Source organism: Desmodus rotundus, chromosome 3 (assembly GCF_022682495.2).
Source record: "Desmodus rotundus isolate HL8 chromosome 3, HLdesRot8A.1, whole genome shotgun sequence".
Taxonomy (NCBI): Eukaryota; Metazoa; Chordata; class Mammalia; order Chiroptera; family Phyllostomidae; genus Desmodus; species Desmodus rotundus.
Genome location: NC_071389.1, coordinates 11,104,215 through 11,130,586, shown reverse-complemented (window position 1 = coordinate 11,130,586; position 26,372 = coordinate 11,104,215). Strand labels below are relative to the sequence as shown.

Below are 26,372 nucleotides of genomic sequence, written 5' to 3'. Positions count from 1 at the left end.
GGAGATGGCGCCCGCGGCGCGGTGCAAGCCGGGTCGGCGGTGGGCGGGGCCCGGGCTTCCATCATGGCGGCGGTGGCGGCGGCATCCCGATTCTGTCTCTGGGCTGCCCTGCTTATCCCTGCGGCTGCGGTTTACGAAGACCAAGTGGGCAAGTTTGATTGGTGCGTACGTGTGCGGCCCTTCGGGAAGTATGTGGCTATTTTCCCAGTACCTGTCATCTGCCTGCTGAAGGGCGAAGGGTTACCATGCAGCAGGTCCGGCAAGGCTGCATAACTTGCAGGGCCTAGTGCAAAAAGAAAATACGGGATTGTTGCTCAAAAGTGAGGTTTTACGGTGGATTTACAATGGCGACAGCAGGGCGTTAAACCAGACATTGGGGAGCTTAAGCCTTCCCGTATGACTGCACAGGTAGCAAACCCTTGAAGCCGGGCAGACAATGAGGCATGCTTGGGCTTCTGGTCAGAGATCTCTGGTCTCCCCTCCCCCGTCAGGTCGCATTTCTGTGTCTGTGTCTGTCCGGGTTCCGATCTGGGTGCCGGAGGCCGTCAGCCCTCATGAACTCCCATTGCTCCTCTAATTGGCATCTCTTGGGCATGTGAGCGGGGACTTGGGGTTATTATAAGCCCTAAACTGAGTCCTCTTCCCCCTCCCTTCCAGGCCAACCCAGCTCTGGTCTCGGAACAGGTGCCATTCACTCACTCACCTACCTTCCCCCACCTCCTTCCTTAAGGCCCTGGAGTCCACCTGCTTTTCTTTGAATCTCAGTTTTGCCATTTAAGGGTTGTGTGATCTTGGCAAAGTGACTTAACTGCTATATACTTGTTTTCTTTATTTGTAAAATTCCTTGCTAATACTGCTTCGTTGCCTCCTACAGTAGTTGTAAGGATGAATAATTTCCGTAAATTAGCACAATGCCTGGCTCGTTGAGTGCAATCAGTAAATGTTACGCATTATTTTTACTATTCAGGGAACATATTAACCTTCAGAACCCAGCTCAGTGAAATCTTCTTTGTATCAGGCAAATTAATGCACATATTTGTTGAGTGGCTGGTCAGTGGTTGTTCATGGTGCTGTGGATACAGGGACATGAAGGAGCCCTTGGGGAAGATATACAGTAAGTCCTCGCGTAACTTCCTCAATAGGTTCTGCAGTTTTAAACAAAATGACATACATCGAAACCATTTTTACCGTAGGCTAATTGATATAAACAAGAGTTCAGTCCCCACGGCAAATTGTTACAATGAGACGACCTGCTGTGTAAGTGTCTGATGTAAGAAGGTGTGACAAATTCAACATAAGTCACATTTTTAATGAGTTAGGCAAGTGCTCATGATATAACATGTATTGCACATACACAGCATATTACATACAGTGTGACTCCAGTTTTGCAGAGTACTAGGTATATGCTTTTTACAAGTTGAAAAGTAAACAGAAGGAAATACTCCAAAACATTAATAAGTTTATGGTGGTAATATATGGAGTACTTTTATTTTCTTGTTTATACTTTTATGTATCTTTCACATGTCCACAGTGAGCAGGCATTGCTTTCATAGTCCACGTAACAGGATTTCAAATGAGCGTGAGATTTAGAGTCAGGTCTTAGTGTTACATTCTAGCTCTGACAGTAATGCATTGACTTCAGTGGACATCGGTTTACTTACCTATAAAATGAGAGTAACAATTGCCCTACAAACATCCTAGAGTGCTCCCTGGGTACTGCGAGACTAAAGTATGCGGAAATACTGGTAGGAACTGTAAAATGTAACAATATGAGCTTGTCTCCCCATTACCAGTTTCGTTTCTTCTTTAAAAAAAATGACCAAACAACACCATGGCGAGAAATTCAGTGTAAGCATCATGTGTGACTAACTTGCTAGAGAATTCAGTATTTACTCATTAACAACAATGTGCAAGTGCCTCCTGCGTCCTTGCTAGTCTGCCGCACAAAGCTGATTGCATCCTCTTCATGCTTAGGTAAGACTGTTAAAAGTGCCAAGATAATAGTCCCAGGAAAGTGTAAGCAATGGGCCAAATGGATCTCGAACACGGGGAGGGCTAGAAAAGGCTGTAGAGAACAAAGTCAGACCCAGTCAGTGGAGTTTTGTTGGAAAATTTGCTTATTTTTTCTTCAGAGGTCAGTGAAAAGAGAAGGAAAGTTGGACTGTATGCTCGTGGACGACAGGCTTTGTGTCTTTTCCCCAGTGTGTAGTAGGAGTGCCTAGACCCACTATTAATGAATGCAGAGACAGCTGTAATGCTTGTTCTCGGGGCTGAGGGCAGGCGCTCTTTTGGGTGTCACGTATCATGGGATAAACATGTGCTTCATTTAGAAGGAAGGCTTGCATTTCTCATCTGTTAGGTGCACTCTTGTTTCCTTTGCTTCTGACTGCATTGCACAGATATCTTGCTTTGGGTCAGATCTCATTAACAAGCATTTCTCCTCCATCCGTATGATGGTGATAAGCTGTGGTTTGCAGTCATCTTTTTCCGAAGTACTTTCCACGGTGGTGATTTTGGCCCTTTACGTTTCTCTTTTCTTTAGGAGACAGCAGTATGTTGGGAAACTCAAATTTGCCTCCTTGGAATTTTCCCCTGGATCCAAGAAGTTGGTTGTGGCCACAGAGAAGAATGTGATTGCAGCATTAAATTCTCGGACCGGGGAGATCTGTGAGTGGATTGCGTAGACCCGTTAGCTCGGGATGGAATGGCCGACCACAGGGAATCTGGCGTGGTCTGTGACTTGCGAAGTCTGCTGGGCTGGTTCCCAAGTTCGGTGCAAGTTGTCCAGAAGATGCGTCTCTTAGTGGATTTGGGCAATTTTCTTTTCAGTCTTATCACTTAATATATTCCTATAACTGGTTTTTGTGGTTTATTCCCTCAGCTCAAGCCCTGAGTATTGTTAAATTAGATATTGCCACAAAAAACGTTACTCTATTTTGCACGAAAGGTTTGGATTGCCCCTTTCCCACTTACCTGTACTGCTTTTATAGATGTTCTCCAGCACTAAAATCGTGGATATAATCACTCTTCTTGTTGGGAGTCTCATGGATTTTGTTCATTTTGTCACGCCTCATTTCTGTGTTTGATGGGGCGCTAGTGGTGGTGGGAAGTGCAGAGCCCTTAGGACTGGGGCAGCGGCAGCTCCTCGCAACCCGCCTCCCCTCTTCCCCGCTGGGTGGGAGTGGCTCATTGCCAGTTATAGGCGGTCCTTTCCGCCCTCGAAAGAAAATGGGACTCCGCTGTGCGAAGGAAGCCCGCTTTTGCTCTCCTGCCCGTCTTCTTGGATGCCTCTCTTCAGTTCGTAGTGACGTCTGACTCTCCTGTCTCGCAGTGTGGCGCCATGTGGACAAGGGCACGGCCGAGGGGGCAGTGGACGCCATGCTGCTGTATGGACAGGGTGAGCAGGGTCTGGCTTTATTTCGATCATGGCCTTAGCTCCCTCCCCGCATTCCTTGGCTTCTTCCTTGCCCAGGGTCTGGCAAGGGAAGGAGGAGGGGTATTGCCAACGTGAAAGAATAGGCATGCAAATAGCTCTTACTTGCACTCACATATCAGAGGTGAGGCCACTGCTAACAGGCTCTAGGAGGCTACAGAGCTCCAGTTTGGGAGGTGACGTCACCATGGTCTTTTCCAGATGCAATCACTGTGTCCAATGGAGGCCGGATCATGCGTTCCTGGGAGACTAACATCGGGGGCCTGAACTGGGAGATTACCTTGGACAGTGGCAGGTAGAGGGGAAGCAGCTGCATTTCATCTGGGCTTGGTTCAGAGCTTTCCTGGAACACAGATCTGCATGGACAGCAACTCTGGGCCTTTTGGCTTTTTTCCAGGGGCCACTACAGAGCCAAAGAGCATTAAACACCCGGTTTTGGTGTTTTTGAGGTGGTGGAACACATGTGTTTACTCAGCCAGCACGTATTGAGCACGGGTCAGATGCAGAGCTCTGAGCTGGGCGCGGTGTTTGTTGCACTTGACTATTCTTCCTGATCTCACCGTGACTTGAGAACTTTGCAGTGTCCTAGATACGAGAACATAGTATACAACTTTCAGTGCTTTACTTCTATGTTTAGAGACCAGGTTGAAGTACCATTACATCTTTGCTAAAGCTGTTTAAATGACAGGGTCATTTGCATTAGCTTCTACACCCGATAGTCACTTATTCCGTAAACACTTGGGGAGCCCTCAGGCAGTGGGGACCCGCCTGTGAACGTGAGACATTCTGTCACCAAGGAACTCCTAGTCGGTTGGGGGAGGCAGGCCTGTGGCCCAGTAAGGACAGCACTGCCTGGGGGGTGCCGTGGTGGAGGGTTGGCCTGGCTGCTGTGAGGCCCAGCGGAAGGAGGGAACAATCCTCAGGAGGTTCGGGGGCCTGAGGGAAGCAGGAGGCCCGGTGGTCCCAAGTGCCATCTCCAGGTCTCACCGGAAGCAGCCATGTTGGACCCCCAAGCCCGTTCTCTCACTGCCCGGCTACAGGGCTAGCGTTCTGGTCTGTCTGCTCCAGCGTGGGGCTCTGGAGGCGCGGGCGGTGCCCACCCTGTGCCTGTGCTCAGTTTCCAGGCACTGGGGCTGGCAGGCCTGCAGGAGTCTGTGAGGTACGTTGCGGTGCTGAAGAGGACGACGCTTGCCCTCCATCACCTCTCCAGTGGGCACCTGAAGTGGGTGGAACATCTCCCGGAAAGGTAAGGCTGCCTTCCTGCCAGGGGAAGGCTGCCTGGTCCTGCCCTCTGCAGGCCCTGCTTTCTCCAGGGTTGGAGCTCCGGCCAGACCTACCTTGTGTGGGCGTGGCGCGTGCTGGGCTGGGCTCGCTGGTCAGGGCCTGTGCTCAAAGGTGTGCGGCCGCTGGTGTTTCCAGTGCAGCGAGGAGAGAGCTCTCAAGCTGGGCACCAGAGCCAGTCAAGCGAGGGGAGTGGCCCTCTTGCTCATGGTCATACTACTTCTGGCTCTTTGACTTGCAGGTCAAGTCAGACTGAGCCTTTCATATGAATAATTACAAGTCAAGAAGGCCCAGGGTAGGAGCTTAGTGGGATTTGAGTTGGTTTCCAGAGGTTTTTGGTAGTGAAAAGAATTGAAGCTGAGAAGGAACAGGAGGGAGGGACAAAAAGAAAGTACCTACTTAGACCACCTAAGGCAGGGACCTGAAAGTCACATTCCTACCGGCCCAAGTGCATAGGTAACCACTAGGAGCAAAGCAGGCTCAGCAGTGATTCTTGGGAGCTGCAGTGTGCCTCGACTACCTCAAGGGGGCAGGCTTACCCAGCTGAAAAGTGCCTTATTGCAGTGATTTTCAACCTTTTTCATCTCAGGGCACACATATCTGGGCCACACCACAAAGCGTATTTTTTGTGGGTCTGACAAACAAAAATAGTTATAATTTTGATTCATTCACATTGGATGGCTCTTGTTGTGTCGGCTGTTGTTGTCATTTTTAAATTTGACAATCTGACGGAAAAGAGGTCAGTGCCCCTTACCAATAGTCAATTACTGCGTATTTAAAAATACTTGTGGGCACACCAGTTGAAAAACACTGCCCTATAGGAATGCAGTGTTACTTAGTATTTCAACATCTTTTTAAACATTTTATTTTTTATGTTAGAGAGAGGAGAAGGGAGAAAAAGAGAAGTTGAGAGACATCGATGTAAAAAAGAAACACTGATTGGTTGCTTTTTGTATGCACCCCAAGGGACCGAACCTGCAACCCAGGCACATGCCCTGACCGGGAATCGAACCAGCGACCTTTTGGTTTCTGGGATGATGTCCAACCAACTGACCCACGCTAGCTATGGCAGAACATCTTACTTTTTTTAAAAAGCTAGAAATCTGGCTTTTACATGTAAAATCTCAGTTCTAAATGTGGACAGCTAATTGAAATAATAAAAAAGAATAACTGTGAGCCAAACGAAACTATTTGGGGACTGATAGTTTATGACATCTGGCTAAGGACCTGGTAGCCTTGTTCCGGAGGACCCCATCCTTTGGTTCAAGCTGGCGCTCCTGCTTTCTCCTCCCTCTCTTAGCGACAGCATCCATTACCAGATGGTGTATTCCTACGGCTCTGGGGCGGTGTGGGCCCTTGGCATTGTTCCCTTCAGCCACGTGAACGTCGTCAAGTTTAACGTGGAAGATGGAGAGATTGTGCAGCAGGTAGGGTTGTGCATCTCTCTCTCTCAGAGCCCTGGGACTCGAGGAGGGGAATGGGCAGAGCCCTTCCTTGCACTAGGGCCAGGGGACTCGGCTGGGTTGACGCACAGGCCGTTTAAGGTCCCTGATTCTGGTCGCCTGGAGGCTGCCTTCTCATCAAGTATTTATTTATTTACTTGGCTTTTTATGAGTTTGTTTGAGCCAAACTGATGACATGTCAGGAAGCAAGATCTAAGATGCTCCCCAGGTGTTTATTTGAAGCCTTCACATTCAAGGTAGTGCTCTCTTGAGGTGGCTGAGAAAGTTGTGTCTATTTGTTGCCTGCAAGTATCTCACAGGGTAACATTGTAAAGAAATGATAGAGAAAGCACATAGGACACATACGGTAAATAAATGCTTATCCGAAATGTCAGGTATTAAAAATAACTTGGTATATTTTTCTAGTAACCAGAAAGAAAATTGTGATTTTCCTCTGTCTTTGGAGCTTTTGGGAGGCTGGGGGACAGAACTCCTTTGGAACCAACCCTGAAGCTTAGGACCCCAGTGGGATCTGGGTGACATTTCAGATGAGCTGAAAGGGAAGCATAAAAACCCTCCTGTTGCAATATCTTTCCCATAGGTCAGGGTTTCAACTCCCTGGCTGCAAAGTCTCACTGGAGCCTGTGGTGTGGTGGATGAGGCTGTCCTGGTGTGCCCTGACCCAAGCTCACGGTCCCTCCAAACCTTGGCCCTGGAGACAGAGTGGGAGTTGAAGCAGGTCCAACTGCAGGTGAGTGACCAGCGCTGCTTTCCCTGACCCGAGGCATGGCCTTTGCTGCTTAGAAAAGTCTTTTTCCCAGCGTCACTGCTTCCTTTCCGAGACTTGGCAGTTGTTGAGAGAAGGCCAGGCCTCTGGCTGAACTGGTGAAAGGGGAGTGGGCCACTCTTCTCTTTGGAGAACCTGAACGAATGCTTCTGGCACCGCCATGGCCCAGTTACTCTCATTGGCAAAATGGGGCCAAGGATGCATGCCTGGGACGGAAAACTGACTGCTTGGATGCAGGCCTGACCCTCCTCTTCTTGCCTCCCAGTCTCTTGACTTAGAATTTGCAAGTGGATTTCAACCCCGGGTGCTGCCCACTCAGCCCAACCCAGTGGATCCTTCCCGGGCCCAGTTCTTCCTGCAGTTGTCCCCAAGCCACTACGCCCTGCTGCACTACCATCACGGGGTCCCAAGTCTCCTCAAGAACTTCCCACAGGTGCTCGCAGGCTGCGTGGTTTGCTAGGGTTCGGGAGGACCTAGCCAAGATGTAAATGCTAGAAACCCCTGCCTTTGAGGCGGAGGCATTTGCTCAAGACAGGACATCTTTCCACCGGTGGTTCGAGAGGGTTAGCCTTAGAGCAGAAATGGATGCTTTTCCTTCTAAGAGATGTGAAGGGTCTTTAGTGTAAAACTGGCACTCTCCTCTAAGTCCACAGGACAGTGGGGTGTTCGGTAGAGCTTCCCACAGACCCCGAGAGCAGCTGGGATTGGGGATTGACCTGTGCCTCTGTGGGAGGTAGGGGACAGGCCGTGGTCAGCTGTGGATGCACCTGGGCCCTTCCCCTGCTCTCCCGCGCCCTGGCCGTTATGCTCCAAAGTTGGGAGAACTCTCCACCTCAGGGCCAAGGGGCGTCCCTGGAGAGGTGACCCTCAGGAAGGCTGCTGGCTAGTAAAGGCCCCGTTTAGGAACTGACGCCCTGCTTCCCCCAGACGGCCCTCGTGAGCTTCGCCACCACGGGGGAGAAGACCGTGGCTGCAGTCATGACCTGTCGCAGCGACGCGGTGAGTGTTGAGAGCGACAGTCAGCACCGGGGGCTCCTTCCTCGCCCTTGCCGGGAGCCCAGGGAGCCAAAGTCGGGGCGCGTTCTCCTGGTCACTTTGAACCCGGGGGCAAGGGGCTGTTGAGGACTAAGTTCTCACGTCATCTGTAGTGCTTTCTGTACAGCCCCTGGTCCCCGGGAGTGGGGCCCTGCTGTGACAGCCTTTCTCTTCTGGGACTCCTGAGGGTTGCATAGGCCTGTGGACAGGAGTGAGAGATGGAGGTCTGCCCTCCCCAAGTGCTGAGAAGACAGAGGTGAAAGCTTCATTTTGGGGACTAGGAAGTGACCCTTTGGCTCAATTTTCTTCGTCTGTCCCTCTCTTTTCCCTAGCAGAAGCCTAGCACTTCTGACGACGGGCCAGTGGGGAGCTTTTCGGAGAAGTCTAGTGCACAGGTAGGGTGTGGCATTGGGCGTGTGCCAGACCTGGAGGCACAGGAGGTCACCCAGTGAAGTGGCGGGTGCACCCCGGGCCACGAGCAGGTCTCCTGGCATTTCCTGACTCAAATGGGGTTTCCCGAGTTGTGTAAATGATATTTCTCTTGGTCTTTTTTAGTTGGGAAATTAGAAGGTAGAATCTCTAAAATCTGTTCTTAACGACTTTCTCCTCTGGGCCTAATTCCCCCACTTCTTTTGGGGGCCGGCTGGTAGAGTTGAGTTTCAGTCTGTGCGTTTGCACTGGAGCACAGCGTGGGACCCTGGCTGGAGGCGCAGCCTCCCGCCGCGGCTCCCTCCTAAGCTTTTCTGAAGGGGTCTGTCGTTTCTCTGCTTTCGGTTTTGTCTCTTTGGGAAGTCTCTGCTACACGGGGCTGGCTTCCTCTGGACACGTACAGCGGTGGTGATTTTACTTACTTACTTGGGTATCTTATTTCTGCCTTAGGGCTTAGTTTTCTTTTCTGTTTGATTTTCCTTTGCATGTGTTTCCTCTCTTGGCCTGGGTCCTTCTCTAGGACTCCCCCCTGTTCTTGGACTTCCTTTGGGAGATCCCCCCAGTTGACCTGTACTGTCTATTCCCCTAGGACTTGCTGGCTTGCTTCAACCAGACCTACACCATTAACCTCTACTTGGTGGAGACAGGTCGGCGGCTGCTTGACACCTCGATCACCTTCAGCTTGGAGCAGAACGGCACTCGGCCTGAGCGGGTGAGGGGAGCCTTTGTTTTCAGGCTGCGGCCTCTGGGTGTCTCAGCATGGGGCGCCCGTTCCTCAGGGCCAATCACAGCCACGGGGCTGGATTAGAGCTCTCTGCACAGGGCCTCTAGTGCTTCCCGAGCCCCTGGGCTGTCAAATCCCTGTGGATAGCGGTAGAGGCAGGGCTATTCTTTCCACATAGGCACCGTGCCACGCTTTTCTTGTCTGCACTAATTGATTCAGCCTCCCAAGTGTCTCATGAGGTGGTTATTGCAAACGAGGGGACTGTGACAGATTCCGGACCCCATCCTGAGTCACCGAGCTAGTGAGAGGTCGCCAGCCCTGCCATGGCGGTGCCCGTGGCTGCCCGGCGCTGCCTTTGTGCACGTTTAGTTGTGTCCCCAGCCCGTCTCCGCTGCAGCTCTTTGGTTTCTAACATGGGGAGTCTAATCCGGGCTCCTGCTCGCTGTGTGGGGTGTGGTTGGCACATGGTACACGGTGCGGTACCCGAGAAGTACTCAGGCTTCCTCCCAGGAAGGTCTGAGCTCGAGCCTAGCTCCGGTGTGCTGGGTCCAAGGAATACGTGTTATCTTATTGGAGTCCAGGTAATCGCTGTATCCTTCAGACATCAAAGCAGGCCGTGCCCGGCCCACGAACCCCTCCCGAGGCTTTGAGTCTTGGGGTCCGGTGCTCTAGGAAGCACTTGGATTCTTGCCGACGGCAGTGGTCTTGACTCTTTGGCTCACAGCTGCACATCCAGGTGTTCTTGAAGAAGGACGACTCCGTGGGCTACCGGGCCTTGGTGCAGACAGAGGACCACCTGCTCCTCTTCCTGCAGCAGCTGGGTGAGCGGACCTCACTCAACCCACTTGTTTTAGGCCTGCCGTGAGTTCTGCTCAGACTCTTTACTTGGGGTAGTGCGCCAGCTTCTGGAAAAGATTCCCGCAGAGTGTACCCTGATATTTTTTCCAGAGGACACATCACCTGCTTTTGAGTTACTCCTCATCAATCTTGGTTGGGACATGGAACTTTTCCCACTTGGCCTGTTGAATCTAGCGCCTTGCTCTGTCGTTTCTCTCTTTTTGACACAAGAGCTGCAGGAAATCCCTGAGTCCCCAAGAAGAGTCTCTGGGAGGTGGTCGTGGAGGGGTGGGGGAGCCAGCTTTGTGACTGGTTTCTCCAGCAGGGAAGGTGGTGTTGTGGAGCCGGGAGGAGTCTCTGGCAGAGGTGGTGTGCCTGGAGATGGTGGACCTCCCCCTGACTGGGGCGCAGGCTGAACTGGAAGGAGAATTTGGCAAGAAGGCAGGTACGAGCCCTAGAGCTTGGGACAGCAGAGATGCGGGAGGGGGTGCCATGGGAATGGGTCTGTTAGGTGGACCACAAGCGATGCTGTCTCGTGGCACCCCTGGCTGCCGGGGTGCGGCTGTTTTGGACCAGCTCTGAGACCACCGGCAGTGCTTTGCAGCCGTGTGGTTTCTATCTGAAAGGTGTCACCTGTGGCTCCCTCTAGGGAAGGGTCCCAAGGAAAAGAAACTAAATGTAGCATAGAAGTAGCGACCACTGTTTGAGCACCTAAATGTGCCAGGCACCACACACCCATTGTCCGCAAAGCAACAGCCCTGCCTTTCTAGAGAGACATGACTGGGTTGCCCCAGTTACCATGGCCAGTGTCCTCTGAGGCCGCCACAGTCCCAGCCCCAGGGTGGACTGAGTCCCCTGCTGTGATTCACCCCTGCCTCCCGCCTGCCTCCCGCCATCCATTCATCTCACTGCCCAGCAGTGCTTACTGAAGGCCTGCTCTGGGCCAGGCACCTGGGCAGGCATTGCCGATTATTTTAAGCCGAGGATTAATTCAGCTTTACTATTTATTTTTGCTGCCTGGATCCAGCAATTCAAGGTAAAATCTGCTTCCTGCTGCCTTGTTGCTCGTTGCCTGCCCACAGGACTTGCTTTGGTTAATTCCTTGTTTTCCCTGACTTGCATCAGCAAAGTGTAGACGTGTGTGTGTGGACTGCTGTGGCTGTGACTTGTCCTGTTTGCCTCTCACGTCTCCTCCTTGAGCTGAAGGACAGTTAGATAGGAAAGGGCCCCTCCTCTTCAGCACGCACTGAGCGGGTGCCCCGCCCCGTGCAGCCCCCTGTGTGTGCGTCATGTGGGGCCAGCCACCTTGCAGCAGCCCGGTCAGTGGGTGACATGCCCTTTCCCACATGAGGAGCCAGAGGCCAGAAGGTCACCCGGTTAGTAAGCAGTGGAGTTGGGATTTTAATCCAGGTCTGGCAGACTCCAGAGGCCATGCCTTCTACCGTGCTCCCTTGCTTCACCTTGTGGAGGAGGTTGGAGGGTGTGGTTCCGTGGCCAGAGTTGGGGAGGGGGCATGGGAGCCCTGGGCCTTGGGTGCGGGTAGGTGCGCTGGGTGCAGGTTAAACAGTTGACAGAGTAGGAGTGAAGTGGTGGGAAATGGAAGTACCCGTTCAGGATGTGCATACCTATGCACCCCTGCACCCCACGTCCCTCCCTCTTCTGGTTTCACGGCACCCAGAGCCCTGCCCCGGCCATTCTGGATGCGGGGCTGTGGCAGACACATTCACAGCATGACTGCATCCTGCATGGCTGACCCCTGAGCCCTTAGTCTCTTGTTCCAAGATTCCAGGCAGGGGAAGTATCGTGGACCAGGTAAGTAGGTTTGGAAGCTCCCGCCTGGCTGTCCCTGAGTCTGAGACTGTTGGCATCCGACACAGGGCTGCCCCTGGGGCGTGCAGCCTGGGGTGTGCAGCCGCAGGGGAGAGGGTGACTCCTTGTTAGGAGAAGCGAGTGCCCCCTTGTTGCAAATGCTGGGTCTGGCAGGGAAGGACCCTCAGCCCGTTACCTTTTCCTTGACACCAGATGGCTTGCTGGGGATGTTCCTGAAACGCCTCTCGTCCCAGCTCATCCTGCTGCAGGCGTGGACTTCCCACCTCTGGAAAATGTTTTATGACGCTCGGAAGCCCCGAAGTCAGATAAAGAATGAGATCAACATTGACACCCTGGCCAGAGATGAGTTCAACCTCCAGAAGATGATGGTGATGGTGACCGCCTCGGGCAAGGTGAGGGGGCCGAGCCCAGGCGCCACACTCCGAGGCTCTGGGAGCACATGGGCTCTAATTTTCGCGGAGAGAATTAGTTCCTCGTTTTGTCTTTCTGGTAGTTAGCTGGTTATTTGTTTCTTTCAGCTTTTTGGCATTGAAAGCAGCTCTGGCACCATACTATGGAAACAGTACCTCCCCAGTGTCAAGCCAGACTCCTCCTTTAAACTGATGGTGCAGAGAACCACTGCCCACTTCCCCCACCCGCCCCAGTGCACCCTCCTGATAAAGGATAAGGTGAGACCGCCTCTGATTTGAGCCTAAGTGGTATGGCTTTTTGGTGTTTTGTGACCTAATTTCTCCTGGGCCTTTCGAGCTATATGAGAGTTAAAGATCAGTGTTCAGGGGTCAGAGCTCTGTCTCTTCCAGTCCTTCCGGAGTGGGGGGGGCCAGTGGGGGGACTGATGTGGAATGGACTGGAAAGTGGCTGTGACCAGGTCTGTAGTAGTCAGCTCGCCTTCTTCCCAAACAGAGGCAGCTGTGGGCAGCGGAGTGGAGGTTTCTCATCTCGGGATGAGAGAGAGCAGGACATGAAGCTATTTCTGTCTCCACCTCCCAGAATTAGATGGACTTTTGTGGGCTCATTCTGGTACCTTTACAAGGGGACTGGGAAGCATTGTGCCGGAATGGCTGCCCTGGGGTTGCTGAATTGGTTCTTGACCATTTTATTTGCCCCTCAGCCAGTCCAGTTCTTGGTTAGCTTTGGAGTCAAGAGGAAGTTTATTTTCTTTTTGACACATTAGCCTAGGAGACCTTCACCTTCAGCTAAGACTATTCTCTTTCTTTTAAAAAAGGTTTTATGTATTTTCAGAGAGAGGGGAAGGGAGGGAGAAAAAGAGGGAGAGAAACATTGATGTGAGAGAGAAACATCTCAAATGCCCCCAACCAGGGACCTAGCCCACAAACCAGGCATGTGTCCTGACAGGGAATCGATCCAGTGACCTTTCGGCTCACAGGCTGGTGCTCAGTCCACTGAGCCACACCAGTCAGGCAGCCATGACTATTTTCGACAAAGATGGTGAAGACGAAGCAATCCAGCACCTTTGAGCTAAAGTCCCAGCTTTCCAGATTTACTCCTCCGACACACATTCTTTTCACGTTGGCAGAATCTGACGGTTTGTCCATTTCAGGAGACAGGAATGAGTTCTCTCTACGTCTTCAACCCCATTTTTGGGAAGTGGAGTCAGGTGGCTCCCCCAGTGCTGAAGCGCCCCGTCTTGCAGTCGCTGCTTCTCCCCGTCATGGATCAAGACTATGCCAAGGTGCTGCTGTTGATAGACGATGAGTACAAGGTATGGCGTCTTCAGCGGCGCTGGGCAACACCAAGCAGAACTGTGCGTGGGGAGCGGTGGTCAGACAGCAGCCAGGGGGCCAGAGGTGGGGGCTGCCTGTAGTCAGCGCACATTTGGGCTGGAGGGCGGGCATCTGTAAGTGACTTGGTCGCTCTTTCTGCACTTGTGAAAACTCAGGGTCTTGATGGGACTAAATGTAAGCTCTAATCTGAGTTTAGCAGGCTACATCTTCTTAAGATTTCCTGTTTTATTATGGCTGAAACTGCTTGGAGACTCCTACCCTTTTTCTTTAACTCTTTTCGTGGGCTCTCTGGGGTGTTCAAGGTCACAGCTTTCCCAGCCACTCGGAACGTCTTGCGACAGCTTCATGAGCTGGCCCCTTCCATCTTCTTTTACTTGGTGGATGCAGAGCAGGGACGGCTGTGTGGATATCGACTTCGGAAGGTAGGGAGGGGGCCGCCATCACCTTTGTAGGACAGAGGTGCTCATGAATTCCATTGTAAATTTAAATCAGCGTAGTCCTGATGTCTGATTCAAAGTCATTTTCTTTTTAGTGATTTTTTTAAGAGAGGAAAACACCGATTTGTTCTTCCACTTACTTGTGCATTCATTGGTCGATCTTTTGTCTGTGCCCTGACCGGAGATGGAACCCACAGCCTTGGTGTATTGGGACAGTGCTCCAACCAGCTGAGCTCCCTGGCCGGGGCTTAGAGTCATACTGATGGAGCAGCTGCTACATGGCAGGCATGGTTTTCTAGGTGTTGCGGAAGGAGCAGGGAACAACAGAGAAAGCCTCTGCTCTGGGGAGTTTTCATGCTGCGTTCCTTTCAATAGCAAAGAGAAGGGACATTTTCCTCCATTTGGGGGAAGGTGGCAGGTGGGAGTGGGGGTTGAATAAAAGTACTTTCTATATGAAGAGCTGTTACTAACTCGCTCTTGACAAGATGTGTGCTTTGAATTTTATTTCCAGAAATGGGATTGATTTGCTTTGGCCCTGGCTTTTTCGTCCAGCTCTTGCCCACAGCGATGCACCCTGCTGTGAAGTCCAGCTTGTGGTGCACGAGGGCCTGGCCTGGGGCTCGCCAGCAGGGCCGCGCTGAGGAGCTACCATGGCATGTACTCGCCAGAAGGCCCTTTGGGGCCTCTGTGGGGGGCGCTGTGAGCTTGCACCCAGATGCCTGTGTGGGAAACTCACTCACTGACTTCGTTACCTTGGGCGTACGGCTTCTGTAGCCCTGTTTTCTTGTCTGTGAAGTGAGATGGTAATAGCACCTACCTCACAGGGCTACCGTGAGGAGTCAGGGAAGTGATGTGTCTAAATCCGGTAAAGTGATGCCTGGCACATGGTAAATGCCCTCTTCTGAAATTTTGTAACAGCCAGCCTTTCACATAAACAACCAGGGAATGGTCTACCCAGGAAATAGGTTCTTTACCTTTGTGGGTGAAAAAAACCTGCCCTTCCAAGTTGATAAAAAAGAGACCCTGAAAGTGACAGTGCTTTGTGGATATGGGGGAACAGACTGCAGTGTGGGGGGCCACAGTGGAGTCCTGAGGATGTGATCAGAGTAAGCGGTGGCCAAGGGCAGCCAAAGGAGGCGAAGTGGGGATTGGCCAAGGGTGTCTACGGTCTCTGACCTCCGAGTGAGTTTACTGGCGACCTTATCCTCCACCGGTGCTTTTCATTGTAAAAGATTAAATTGGTGCAGAAGCCACCAGCAAAGGGTGAATGGACCCTTTTTCAGGCCCGTTCCCAGCTGCTCCCCCAGAGGGAGCGCCTGCCGGGAGTCGGCTGTGCACGTCCCCACTGTCCTTCCTGTGTGTTTCCTGCACCGTGAGAGCCGCTGTATGGGCTGCACCGCTCCGTGATGCACGGATCGTGTCTCTTAGTGAAGTGGGCTTGACCTGTTTTTATTAGTAGCAAATTTGACTTTTTTCCACCTCAGTGTTTTGTTAAACCCATTTTTATTGAAGTGTAATATTAAGGAAAAGTCCAGAAATGTTCAAAAAAGGAGCATTTGTGTGCATAGCCACCAAATCAGGAAGCAGAATGGCACTGGCACCCCGGGAGACCCTTGGTCCCCTTTCCCCTCCCACTAGAATAACATTTAACCATAAAACTTTGCTTATTGGTTTCCTTTGACTATACGGAATGTTTCCCATAATGTTTTGAGGTCCCTGGCAGCTCAGTAATTCACCACTGGCCCAGTATGTGGATTCTTCGATTTTAGTAATAAGTGGTAAATTTTCTTTGGGTATTTCTTATTCAGATAAACAATGGCATGCTGTTGAATAATCCTTTTCTTAATGGCCTTAGTCTCTTTTTAAATCAAACAGACAGTTCTAAAACTTGTCCACAAACTGGGTCCTTCCGGCACCAAGGCCACAGGTAACGAACGGCAGGCGCATCTAGCTACAGCCGCCATGGGTCTGGGCGCACCCTCCTGATCTCGGGTGCCGGCTGTTTTGCCTTTGCTCTAGGATCTCACCACTGAACTGAGTTGGGAGCTGACCATTCCCCCAGAAGTACAGCGTATTGTCAAGGTGAAGGGGAAGCGCAGCAGTGAGCACGTTCATTCCCAGGGCCGAGTGATGGGGGACCGCAGTGTGCTTTACAAGGTATGGCATTGTGATCCGGTATGGAGCGAAGGGCAAGGGCTTGAAATCTGGCTGTAGAATCTGGCAGGTGCATGACCTTGAGTGAGTCCATCAATCCCTTTGAGCCTAACTTAGGTCTGTGAAATGGGCCTTCTGTGCCCTTCTGCTGGGGTGGTTGTGAGGTCACGTGAGAGACTCATGCATAGCTGGGGGCCTGACATGTGGCTACTACCCAGTGGATGTTAGCTGTTGTTATTATTAGTGCTGGTACTGGTAGAACTTTCTGTGCTTAAACCTTAGTCAGCCCATCAGAAACTCCGTCTCTGACCCAGCACTCAAGTTAGTAGGAAAGGGCGGGAGGCAGAAAGGAGACTTGTGGGCTGCAAACGGTCCTATGAGAGAATGTAGTCACCGCAGCACGGGACACTAATCAGACCCCCTGTTAACACAGCAGAGACTGAGCTGGAGGAGGAGATGTAAGAGACCCAGGAAGTCCACTGGGGGCTGCTTTGCCAGGCGGGAGGCAGAGTGCGATCCTCCAGTTGGGTGGTCCAGGATCAGATGTGGCTCTGCCGCAGACTAACTGATCATCGTGGGTAATTTGCTCACGCTTCCCGAACTTGTGTGTTCACTGACACAATGGAGGAGCTAGCGCCTGTGTAACTGGGTTACTTTGAAGATCAACGTTAATGTGGAGCGTGAGTAGAACGGCGTTTCTCACCCAGTTAACATTACGTTAACATTTATTGTTAGTGCTGTCGACTTGGAATCTTCGTCGCTGGGTGCCTTCCGTGTGGCCACGGCCAGTTTTACTCCTTCAGGTTGGCCAAAATAACACATCTTCTAAAGGACACTTTATTCGTACTAGAAAAAGTTAACTGTAATTTCATTCGTACGAGGTAGAGTATACAGGAATACTTGTGTTTTTGTATGTGAGCCTAACAGGAGTAGGGCTCTTTGGATTCATATTCATTATGCAAACTTTTTAGGTGAATCTTCTTTTAAATTAACTTTTTTATTTTTGGCTCTATTTTAGATTTACAGAAAAGCTGCAAAGATAGTACATAGAGTCCCGTGTGTCCCTTCTCTGGTTTTCCCGAGGGCCGCGTGCCTGTCTGGAGGAAGACGCCAGCATCGGCGGAACACTATTAACTGAGCTCCAGTATCGGGGTTTTGCCAGCACTCCCATTCGTGTCCTTTTCTGTCCGGCATCCGGTCCAGGGCCCCACGTGGCGTCTGGCTGCCGAACCTCTTTGATTTGCTCTGGCCTTGGACAGGCTTTCAGGCTCGCCTCATTTTTCATGGCCGTGGTAGTTCCGAAGAGTGCCAGCCAGGCGTTCTGTGGGACGTCTCTCAGTTTTGCTTTGTCTGCACTGTGGTTATGGGTTTTTGGAAGGAATACCACAAAGGTGAAGGGTTTTTGTTTGTTTTTTTTGATTGCCAGTTGGGTGCCAGGTACTCTTTAGACACTGGGACCTGTCGGTGAACTACAGACGATGTTTCCTGTCCTCACGAAGCTTTCACTATGTGTAGAAGAGGCTAGTAAAATAAGTAGGTAAATTGGAGAGCATATTAGAGGGTGAGCAGTTCTATAGAGAAACGTGGGGCTGAGAAGAGGGCGGGGAGCGAGGGATTGGAAGGGGATACATTTAACCTAGGGCTCGGGAGGGTCTCCTCGAGGAAGTGACATCTGCGTGAAGCTTGGAGTGAGGCAGTGAGTCAGGAAACCTGGGGAGGAGCCTTCTGGACAGAAAAGCCAGAGCATGCCTGAACATTCTAGAAACAGCAAGGAGGCTAGTGTGGCTAGGATGGGGTCTTTGAGGAGGAAAGTCCAGGTTGCCCAGGCCAGGAGGTGACAGGCCCAGATCGTGGGCCATCCCACTGGCCCTGTGAGTGAGATAAGGAGCCCCTAGGAGTTGTGAGCCAAGGAGGGGCCGAGATGACTGAGGCCGAACCGGTCCGCCTGGCCTGCTGTGTTGACTGGCCTGTCACGGGCCAGGGAGGAGAGCAGGCAGACGGTAGGGCTACTGTAACAATCCAGGTGAGACGAAGGTGGCTTGCACTGGGTTGGTCAGGATGCTGACAAAGGATCTGATTCTGGATGCTTCGGAGGGGGAGCCAGTAGCTTATGCTGATGGGCAGGATGTGTGTGTCAGAGAGAAAGGAGTTAGATGACTCAGAGGTGCCGGCCCTGAGGCGGGGAGCAGGTTCTAGCAGGGGTAAAAAGGAGTTCAGCTGGGGCCATGCCAGGTTGGAGACGAGACATCTCAGAAGAGATACTGAGTTGGCAGTCTGTCAGTCAAGTCTGGAGTTCAGGGAGAGGTCTGGCTCGGAGTTGGGCATTGCCAGCACCATAGATGGTATGAAAGCAGTGAGATTGGCTGAGGTCACCATGAGAGCGAGTACAGATGGAACCGTCCAAGACATTGGGGAGATGAGGAGGAACCTGCAGAACAGACTGGGAAGGGGTGGCCAGTAAGGCAGAAAGAAAACCAGGGAGCGGATGTCCTGGACACCAGGTGGAGAGAGTGTTCCGAGCTAGGAGTGATCCCCCGTGTCACATGGTGCTAGTAGGCCAGGTAAGGTGAGAACTGAGACTCACCGTCGATTCAGTGATAGGGGGACGCTGGGGGAGCAGTGGCGGTGCTGGAGCAGTGTCCCTCGGCCAGTGGGTGGGCAGGCCTGGACTGTATCTTGAGTTACCATTTGCTCTGCCCATGACTTGAGCAAGATGCTTAACTACTTTCAGACATTTCACCTATGAAAGGTAAACAACAGCTACTTTGCACAGTTGTTTATGGATTCAGTGAAATGAGGCAGGCAAAGCACGTGGCATGGCCCCAGCACCCAGCAGACACTAAGGAGCGCAGTGATAACCAGCTCTAAACAGAGAACTCTTGTAACCAGAAAACCTGATTCCTCTGCCAGGCCAGCGAGCTCCACATCCGCCTCACTGCCTAGTGCTCACAGTGGAGTGGAGCCCCTGATGTGCCCCTGTGTCTCCTCCTCCCCAGAGCCTGAACCCCAACCTGCTGGCCGTGGTGACCGAGAGCACAGATGGACACCACGAGCGCACCTTCATTGGCGTCTTCCTGGTGGACGGAGTCACTGGGCGCATCATCCACTCCTCCGTGCAGAGGAAGGCCAAGGGCCCCGTGCACATCGTGCACTCCGAGAACTGGGTGGTGGTAAGGCGTCGCAGACAAGCTCAGTCCCCGTCAGGGGCCCGACGTAGCTGCACACCGTATGGCTGGTCTCCCTGTGTCTAAACCCTCACATTGCCCCTTGTTCCGGATGCTCCAGTTGCTGCTCTGTTCTCATGGGATCCCAAACCCCGACGGATGCACGGAGTGCGGGTTAAGGGCTAGGCTCAGGGGTCAGACTGCCTGGGTTTGATCCCGGCTCCTCCATTTTCTGACCATGCGACCTTGACTTGAACTAGATATTTAAGCTCTTCTCTGTTGCTTCATTTGTGAAATAGGGATAGTAGCAGTCACCTCTAGTCTAGCTTACACCAGCGCCTGGCGCATGGCGAGCACTCAAACGTTAGCTGCACTTATCCCGACCTCCGAGAATCTTGAGAATTCTTTGTTTCTTATGGTGCTCTTTGGGTAGCCCAGAGAAGACTGCGCTGAAAACTAGGAAACCTGTGAGCAAGGCAGAAAACCAGGGTGCTGGGTAGTTTCTTTCCTTCCTGGGCGCTTAGCTAATTGGAAAGGTGTCTTCCAGGAAATCTCCCCTGTGTGGCGGGCCCGGCAGCCGAGCCCACAGCTGCCCCTGTCCCCTTACAGTACCAGTACTGGAACACCAAGGCCCGGCGCAACGAGTTCACTGTGCTGGAGCTCTACGAGGGCACCGAGCAGTACAACGCCACCGCCTTCAGCTCCCTGGACCGGCCCCAGCTGCCCCAGGTCCTCCAGCAGTCTTACATCTTCCCCTCCGCCATCAGCGCCATGGAGGCCACCATCACCGAGCGGGGCATCACCAGCCGACACCTGCTTAGTGAGCGACTGGGGAGGGTCTCTGGGGTGACTGGGGCCCCCCAGGCAGCCACACTGCAGGACAGAGCCAGGGATGTACTACGGCAGTGCCCCATCTGACTGCTGCAAGGGAAGCTTAGTGAGGATGGTTTAGTTCAGCAGAGAAGGGCCTTAATCTGGCTTTGCCACGCATCGAGGTGACACGTTTGAATTCTCATTTCTGATGAACCACGTCGGTTCCGCAGTGTTACCTTGCTCCGGAGGTTGAGCCCTGATCCCATCCCTAACCTGTGGCCTGCATGGCTGCAGGAGCTGGCAGGGTGAAGGCCCCGTCCTTCTGCAGTGGGGCTTCACTGAGACCCGCACACGTTGCTAGGCTGTCGTTCTGGCCATTTCAGGGGCCTCGTCGGTCCTTTTGTTGTCGCTTCAAACTCAAACTCTAAACTTCCGTGAGAAGGACGTTCTTCTGCGTGGCCCTGGGGCTGGTCAGTGTGAACACTCACTCTCTCCTTTCTGTGCAGTTGGACTGCCTTCTGGAGCGATCCTTTCCCTTCCTAAGGCCTTGCTGGACCCCCGCCGTCCTGAGATCCCTACAGAACAAAGCAGGTGAGCCTCCTGTGGGCAGAGTGAAGGCTCTGACCTTAAGGAACTTAACCTACTGACCAAGTGCAGTCCTCAGCCTGCTGGGTGCTGTCCTGCTGTGCGGGGGGCTAGCGGGGTAGCCGAGACCAAGCCTGACAAGTGTGGCTGCCCTCGTGGGGTTTACGTTCTGGCTGGGGTGGCGGACAGTAAATGAGATAAACTGTCAGCTGCTCCTAAGTGCTGAGGAGGGGAAAGCAAACAAGGGACAGGGACTGTGAAGGGGTAGGGGTGTGTGGTTAAACCTTGAGAGGGTGGCCTGGGAGGACCCCTGTGGAACGGTGTGGTGACTTTTGACCCGCGCCCTGGAGGGGAAGGAAGCTAGCCTTGTGGAGGCCTGAGGGCAGTGTTTCAGGCAGAGGGAAGAGCCGGGGCCAGTGCCCTGAGGTCATGCCTGGTGAGGTAGAGGGAGGCTGGGAGGCCGGTGGGCTGGGGCGGCTGGTGATGGGGACGCAGGAAATGAGGTCAGGCGGTAATGGGACTGGGTCACTAGGGAGGGCAGTTGCTTGTCACTTTCAGTGTTAATTTCAGCAATTCCAGCCATTATTTCTGCATCCTTGCTCCTCCATCCTGAATTCTCTTCCCTTGGGGTGCACGACATTAGATCTGTCTTTGCACCTGAGGAGAGGGGAGGGGAGTGGGGGTTGGGGGTGGGGAGAGGATGAGAGCGAAAGTGCTGGGGGGCTGGGGGACAAAGCTGGGGAAAAGACACAGGTGATAGTGGGGTTTTCAGGAGGGTAGAGACAGAAGCACTCTGGAGGAGAGACTGGGAATTGGCCAAGTGCCTCAGTATTTTGGTTTTAAAATGGCTCTGACTTTCCTGCCCTGATACAAATTACTGGTTGCTTCTATGTCATTTGTTTTTAGATTTAAACCAGGTAGGAATCCAGATCACAGTCTAAGTCTCCACGCAGCTTGCTTTCTTGCAGCCTTCCTAATATTTAGCTGCTAAATTTTTAACTCCCTAGTACTTTGAAGGAAGATTTGAGGCTAGATATGTGGCCTGGACAGCTCCCAGGACTCCGAAAGGGCAGCCAAGGGATCCCCTTACAGCAGTTTGATGCCGGTCCCGGCTGATGTTTTGCAGGGAGGAGAACCTAATCCCGTATTCCCCAGATGTACAGATACACGCGGAGCGATTCATCAACTATAACCAGACAGTTTCTCGAATGCGAGGTATCTACACTGCTCCCTCGGGCCTGGAGTCTACTTGTTTGGTGAGTAAAGCCCACAGCCACCCTGGGCCACCGTCACCAAAGCCACCCTGTGGGACAGCTGCTCTTGGTTTCACCCTTGGGGAAACAGCTGAGGATTCCATTTCCTGCCCTACCCGAGTCTGAGGTTGTGCGGATCACTGGCTGCCTTTCTTACCCAGTTCTCATTCCCTCTGCCTTCCAGGTCGTGGCCTACGGCCTGGACATTTACCAAACTCGAGTCTACCCGTCCAAACAGTTCGATGTCCTGAAGGACGACTACGACTACGTGTTAATCAGCAGTGTCCTCTTTGGCCTGGTCTTTGCCACCATGATCACTAAGAGACTGGCACAGGTGAAACTCCTGAATCGCGCCTGGCGGTAAAGACCCAGGCCCCGCTGCCAGAGAGCCGATGGGGTGAGGGTCAGCAGAGCTCCGGCTCAGTTTGACAGGGTGGTGGAGGGTGTGCGTTGAGGAGTTGTAAGGAAGAAAATGGACTCGTGGAGACTGCTTTGGGTGTGCCTGGTGCGGCTGGTGGTGGATGGAGGCTGGACTCTCGCAGCTGAGGATCTCAAAGCATCTCAGCGGACTTTCCCCTGAAGGCCATTGCCCCGTTTCCTCTCTTGCCCATCTTTTTCTTTTTTAGTTAAGACCTCCCCACAGTTTTCTCTTTTGTGAGGCCTGTTTAAATTGATTTTGGCTTGTCCTTCTGTTTCCCGGCTTCTTGTCTGAGTCGGAGGGAGCTGTTATCGACAGCTCTGCCTTGTAGGTGCATCTGCTGTTTTACATTCGGGAGGGAGAAGACCCGTCCTTAGTGGTAGTTTCAGGACTTATCCAGCCTCTCATGGCTTCTCTCCAAAGTAGCTCCTGGCGAGGAATCTATATTTGGCGTCAAACGTATTTTAGTTAAGCCTCCAGTTTCGTGCTCCCATTCAGGTTGGGCCACCCAGTCTTTGTTTCCCCTTTTCAGAAGCCGAGTATGTAGCTAGCATCTTGGATTGTTGATCACTGCCCTTGTTCTGCACCTAAGGCGTGTCCAAGCTGAGGCCTTTTAATACCACTGAATTGTCTGAGCCTTGAAGAGATTTCTGGGGAGGGAGGAAAGAGGACCTGCCTGTCCCACAGCACCTCACAGTCTCTCACCACACCCATGGTCTGGGCCGGCCATCGGACAACCGAGTTAGGGGGAGCTGTCCTTGTGCAAACCTCGTTATTTATTTTTAGTTTGAGATATGAATTAACATGTGTGTGTCACTAGACTGCTCTGAAAATGAGCTGACTTTAAATCTCATGGATCCTTAAGAAATGGAGAAAAAGGGGAGAGGTGGGAAATTGGCATTTCCGAGATGAGGCATTGCCGGTTGGCCAGGCTGCCGTGTCTGCTGCAAATGAAAGACGTCCTGAGAGCTGTCCTTGTTCGTGGACTTGGGGCACGTTGGGCTTTCCCTGTACTGTTAAGAGTGAAAGGTGGGGAGCAGGCCTCTGGCGGGGAGGCACACTCAATGTCTGAGTAAAGCGAGTGACCAGTGACACTGTTGAAGACCTTTTTTGTGGCTTAGGAACACTCTGGGGCCACTTGTGCATGACAGGGATGCAGAGCAGTGCAGAAGTTATTTTTCAGAAATGGTTTTTATCTTTCTGTGCTCACAGGCTGATGGTAGGTTATGGCAGAGAAGGAAGAAAAATATTAAGTTAAAAAAACTTGTGAAATTGACTTTAATGAATGAACATCTGAGTATCTCCAGAAAAAACAGGCATCTGTTCATTCTGACTCAAGACATACTGTGCTTGATGTGAGCTGGGAGGGGCAGGGAGGTGTGAGTTCTGCCCTGGTTTTGAGGAAGCCGGGCTGGAATTTTGACCGTCCTGTATAAACACGCGTGCGCTGCCTCATGGCCGCTGCCTGCCTGCCTGCCGTGCTTGCCCAGCCCTACGTATCTGTAAGATTCTAGTTTACATTTACCGGTGTACGCGCCAGATCTGGAAGAAGCAGCTAACGGGAGAAAAGTTGTCTGACCTTTCATAAAGTACCTGTGTTTCCACTTTAATTACTGCGTTTTTACTGACAGTTACCTCGAATGGCATGGCCCAATAAATCTAAGCAGCCTTCCCAACCTTCCTTAACCTGAAAGCAGCACTCAGTTCTGACGGCCCCACTCAGCCTCTGCCCGTGGCTTTGACTCTGCTGGGTTTCCTCCTCTTCCTCTGTTCTCTGCATGTCCCTTAAGACATCTGCACCCCTCTCTTCACTAATTAGGTTAACGTGGGAGCCCCCCTGCAGTGAATGTTTCACTTAAAAGGAGATTCCTCAGTATTTTGGATGTCATTTTTTTTATTTATTAGTTTGGTCAACATACCAGATCTCTTGGTGTAAAACTTTACAACTAAATATAGTATTTAGTGATTTCAGTCCATGTGGGGAATAACGTAAAATGGTTTGTGGCTTTCGTTAGCCTTCCTTTAGCCTTGGACGCTGGGCAGTGGTGACCGGTTACCGGGGATGCGCAGGAACTAATACAGAACTGTACACAGTTTTACATTTGGGGGGGGATTAAATACTAGTGTCTTGCCCCACCCCCCTTCTTCTTACAACTATAGCTTATTGATTTAATACCGTTTTTGGAAGAGGTGGATACCTGCTCCCCTCCCCCACCCTCCAGCAAGGGAAGGTGAGCAGGCTCATAGGTAGATAACACAGTTTCATTGCTGACCCTCAAACTGATAACTACCAAGTAAGTCACAAACTTTTCTGAAACCCAAACAACTTTTGTTAGCACTCCCTCAATGTTTACATTGCTTGGTGTCTGCCTCTCTCCATGAAGGAGAATTCTGGGCCTTGACTCACCTTTTGTTGCACTGGAGCAGGTGTGAGACCTCTTTAATGCGTCCCCTCTGCCCTCTGATCAGCCGTCAGTCCTCGTCAGGCTCTCCCATTTTAACGAGAGGATGTTGCTCCTCTCCTCGGCTTTAAGGGTTGTTGAACTGTATCGCCCCTGCTTCTTGAGCAGGACGGAAGATATGCCCCAGGAGGGTTAATGTAGTAGATCTCCTTGGGCAGTAACTCACCTCCTTACAAAAAGCACTTGGTTGAAAACAGACTCATAGACACAGAGCAGACTGGTGGTTGTCAAGGGGGAGGGGTGTCGGGGGACTGGGTGAGAAAGGTGAAGCGATTAAGAAACACAGATTGATGGCTTCTCGGCCTTTCGGCTAAGGTAAGTGAGGAAGTGCAGAGTGGTGGTTACAGAACAGCCACGGGGGTGTGGAGCACAGCCAGGGGATACAGCCCATAATACCGCGGTACCAACGTGTGGTCCCAGGTCCGTACTGGAAGTACTGAGGGAGGGAACACTATGTAAAGTATGTGATTGTCTAACCACTATGCTGTACACCTGGAACTAGTAGAAAAAAATATTGAAAGTAAACTGTAATTGAAAAATAAAAATAAAAACATTTTAAAAAGCACTTGGGACAGCTTACACAACCACAAATGATACACAATAAAATAAAACGAAAATTGAAGAGGCGAAGACACAGCAAGAAGAGAATGAACACACAAAAGGAGGCTGATTCAGGCACAGGGGTGGACACCCCATGCATGTTCATACCGTATTTTTTGGAGTATGTGACGCACTGGACTGTAAGACGCACCTAGGTTTTAGAGGAAAATAGGAAAAAAAATTTTGAAGCAAAAAAATGTGGTCCTGCTGCTGCCTCTTGTGACCCCGCTCCACCGCCACCCCCCCTTCCAAGTGAGCCAGGTAAGCTACAATCAGACTATAAGATGCACCCCCCAAATTTCCTCCCCCAAATTTGGGGGAAAGGTGCGTCTTATAGTCTGAAAATACAGTGACCCACCTTTTCTTCAAGCTACTCCAAAATTAATCCCAGGTCAGCAGAGAATTAGCTGTGCGTCTAGATTGAATTTGGAGGGGCGGAGCGGGGGCTGTTTTGTCATGGCTACCCTCAGGAGAGGGTTTTAGGGCCTGGTACTGGAATCTTCCCAGGGATCTGAAGGACACTGTTTATCTTATGTAGAGGACCAAGGAGGAATTTCCCTCTGGGCTCAGTACCAGAATAGTCGTGTTTCTCTTAAGTCACTTACAAAAACCCTTTTTCCTTGATTTTAAATAGAACACGCGTGTTGTAGAAAATCTTAAATGCAGAAATTACCGTGGACTAGTACCGATGTTGATCGCTCATGGGCACTGACAGCCAGTTTGTGTTCTTGTGTGTGAACTCATAATGGCATCGTGCTATTCTTTTTGTTTTTTAAAGGCATCTTAAACATGTTTTCATAAAAGAGGCCCTAAGTCCTTTCTGGAACAAAGTATGACAGAAGTTTCAGATTTGTAATTTGACTGCCCTGACCAATCGCTATCTTTTAAAAAGCTTATTACATAAGCTAGGGTGAAAGCACTCATTCCGAGATTTTACTGATAC

The 26,372-nt window shown here is 51.6% G+C and overlaps 1 protein-coding gene across 3 annotated transcripts; it reads left to right on the top strand.

Moving 5' to 3' along the window:
- The first annotated feature begins 15 nt into the window (after nt 1–15).
- Nucleotides 16–25,394, top strand: EMC1 (ER membrane protein complex subunit 1). Of its 3 annotated transcripts, none has more exons than XM_024554294.3 (23): nt 16–161; nt 2,543–2,667; nt 3,332–3,397; nt 3,635–3,728; nt 4,551–4,679; nt 6,015–6,141; nt 6,758–6,907; nt 7,209–7,376; nt 7,871–7,942; nt 8,314–8,373; nt 8,997–9,119; nt 9,856–9,952; nt 10,291–10,413; nt 11,991–12,190; nt 12,317–12,466; nt 13,360–13,521; nt 13,846–13,965; nt 16,000–16,137; nt 19,131–19,304; nt 19,908–20,118; nt 20,618–20,702; nt 21,823–21,952; nt 22,134–25,394. In XM_024554294.3, the coding sequence occupies exons 1-23, from the start codon at nt 64–66 to the stop codon at nt 22,311–22,313; spliced, it is 2,982 nt and encodes a 993-aa protein (XP_024410062.1). In that variant the 5' UTR covers nt 16–63; the 3' UTR covers nt 22,314–25,394. The 3 variants fall into 3 exon arrangements, with proteins under 3 accessions (XP_024410062.1, XP_053775940.1, XP_024410061.1); XM_053919965.1 differs by having other exon boundaries at nt 8,311–8,373; nt 10,294–10,413; XM_024554293.3 differs by having other exon boundaries at nt 8,311–8,373.
- The last annotated feature ends 978 nt before the right edge of the window (nt 25,395–26,372 follow it).

What these genes read in the sequence shown, in the direction of transcription:
- EMC1 (XM_024554293.3), top strand. Translation starts at nt 64, where the DNA reads ATGGCGGCGGTGGCGGCGGCATCCCGATTCTGTCTCTGGGCTGCCCTG. An exon ending in GTGGAACATCTCCCGGAAAG is followed by an intron (nt 4,680 to 6,014) that starts GTAAGGCTGCCT and finishes TCCCTCTCTTAG; the next exon opens with CGACAGCATCCATTACCAGA. An exon ending in TCCTCAAGAACTTCCCACAG is followed by an intron (nt 7,377 to 7,870) that starts GTGCTCGCAGGC and finishes TGCTTCCCCCAG; the next exon opens with ACGGCCCTCGTGAGCTTCGC.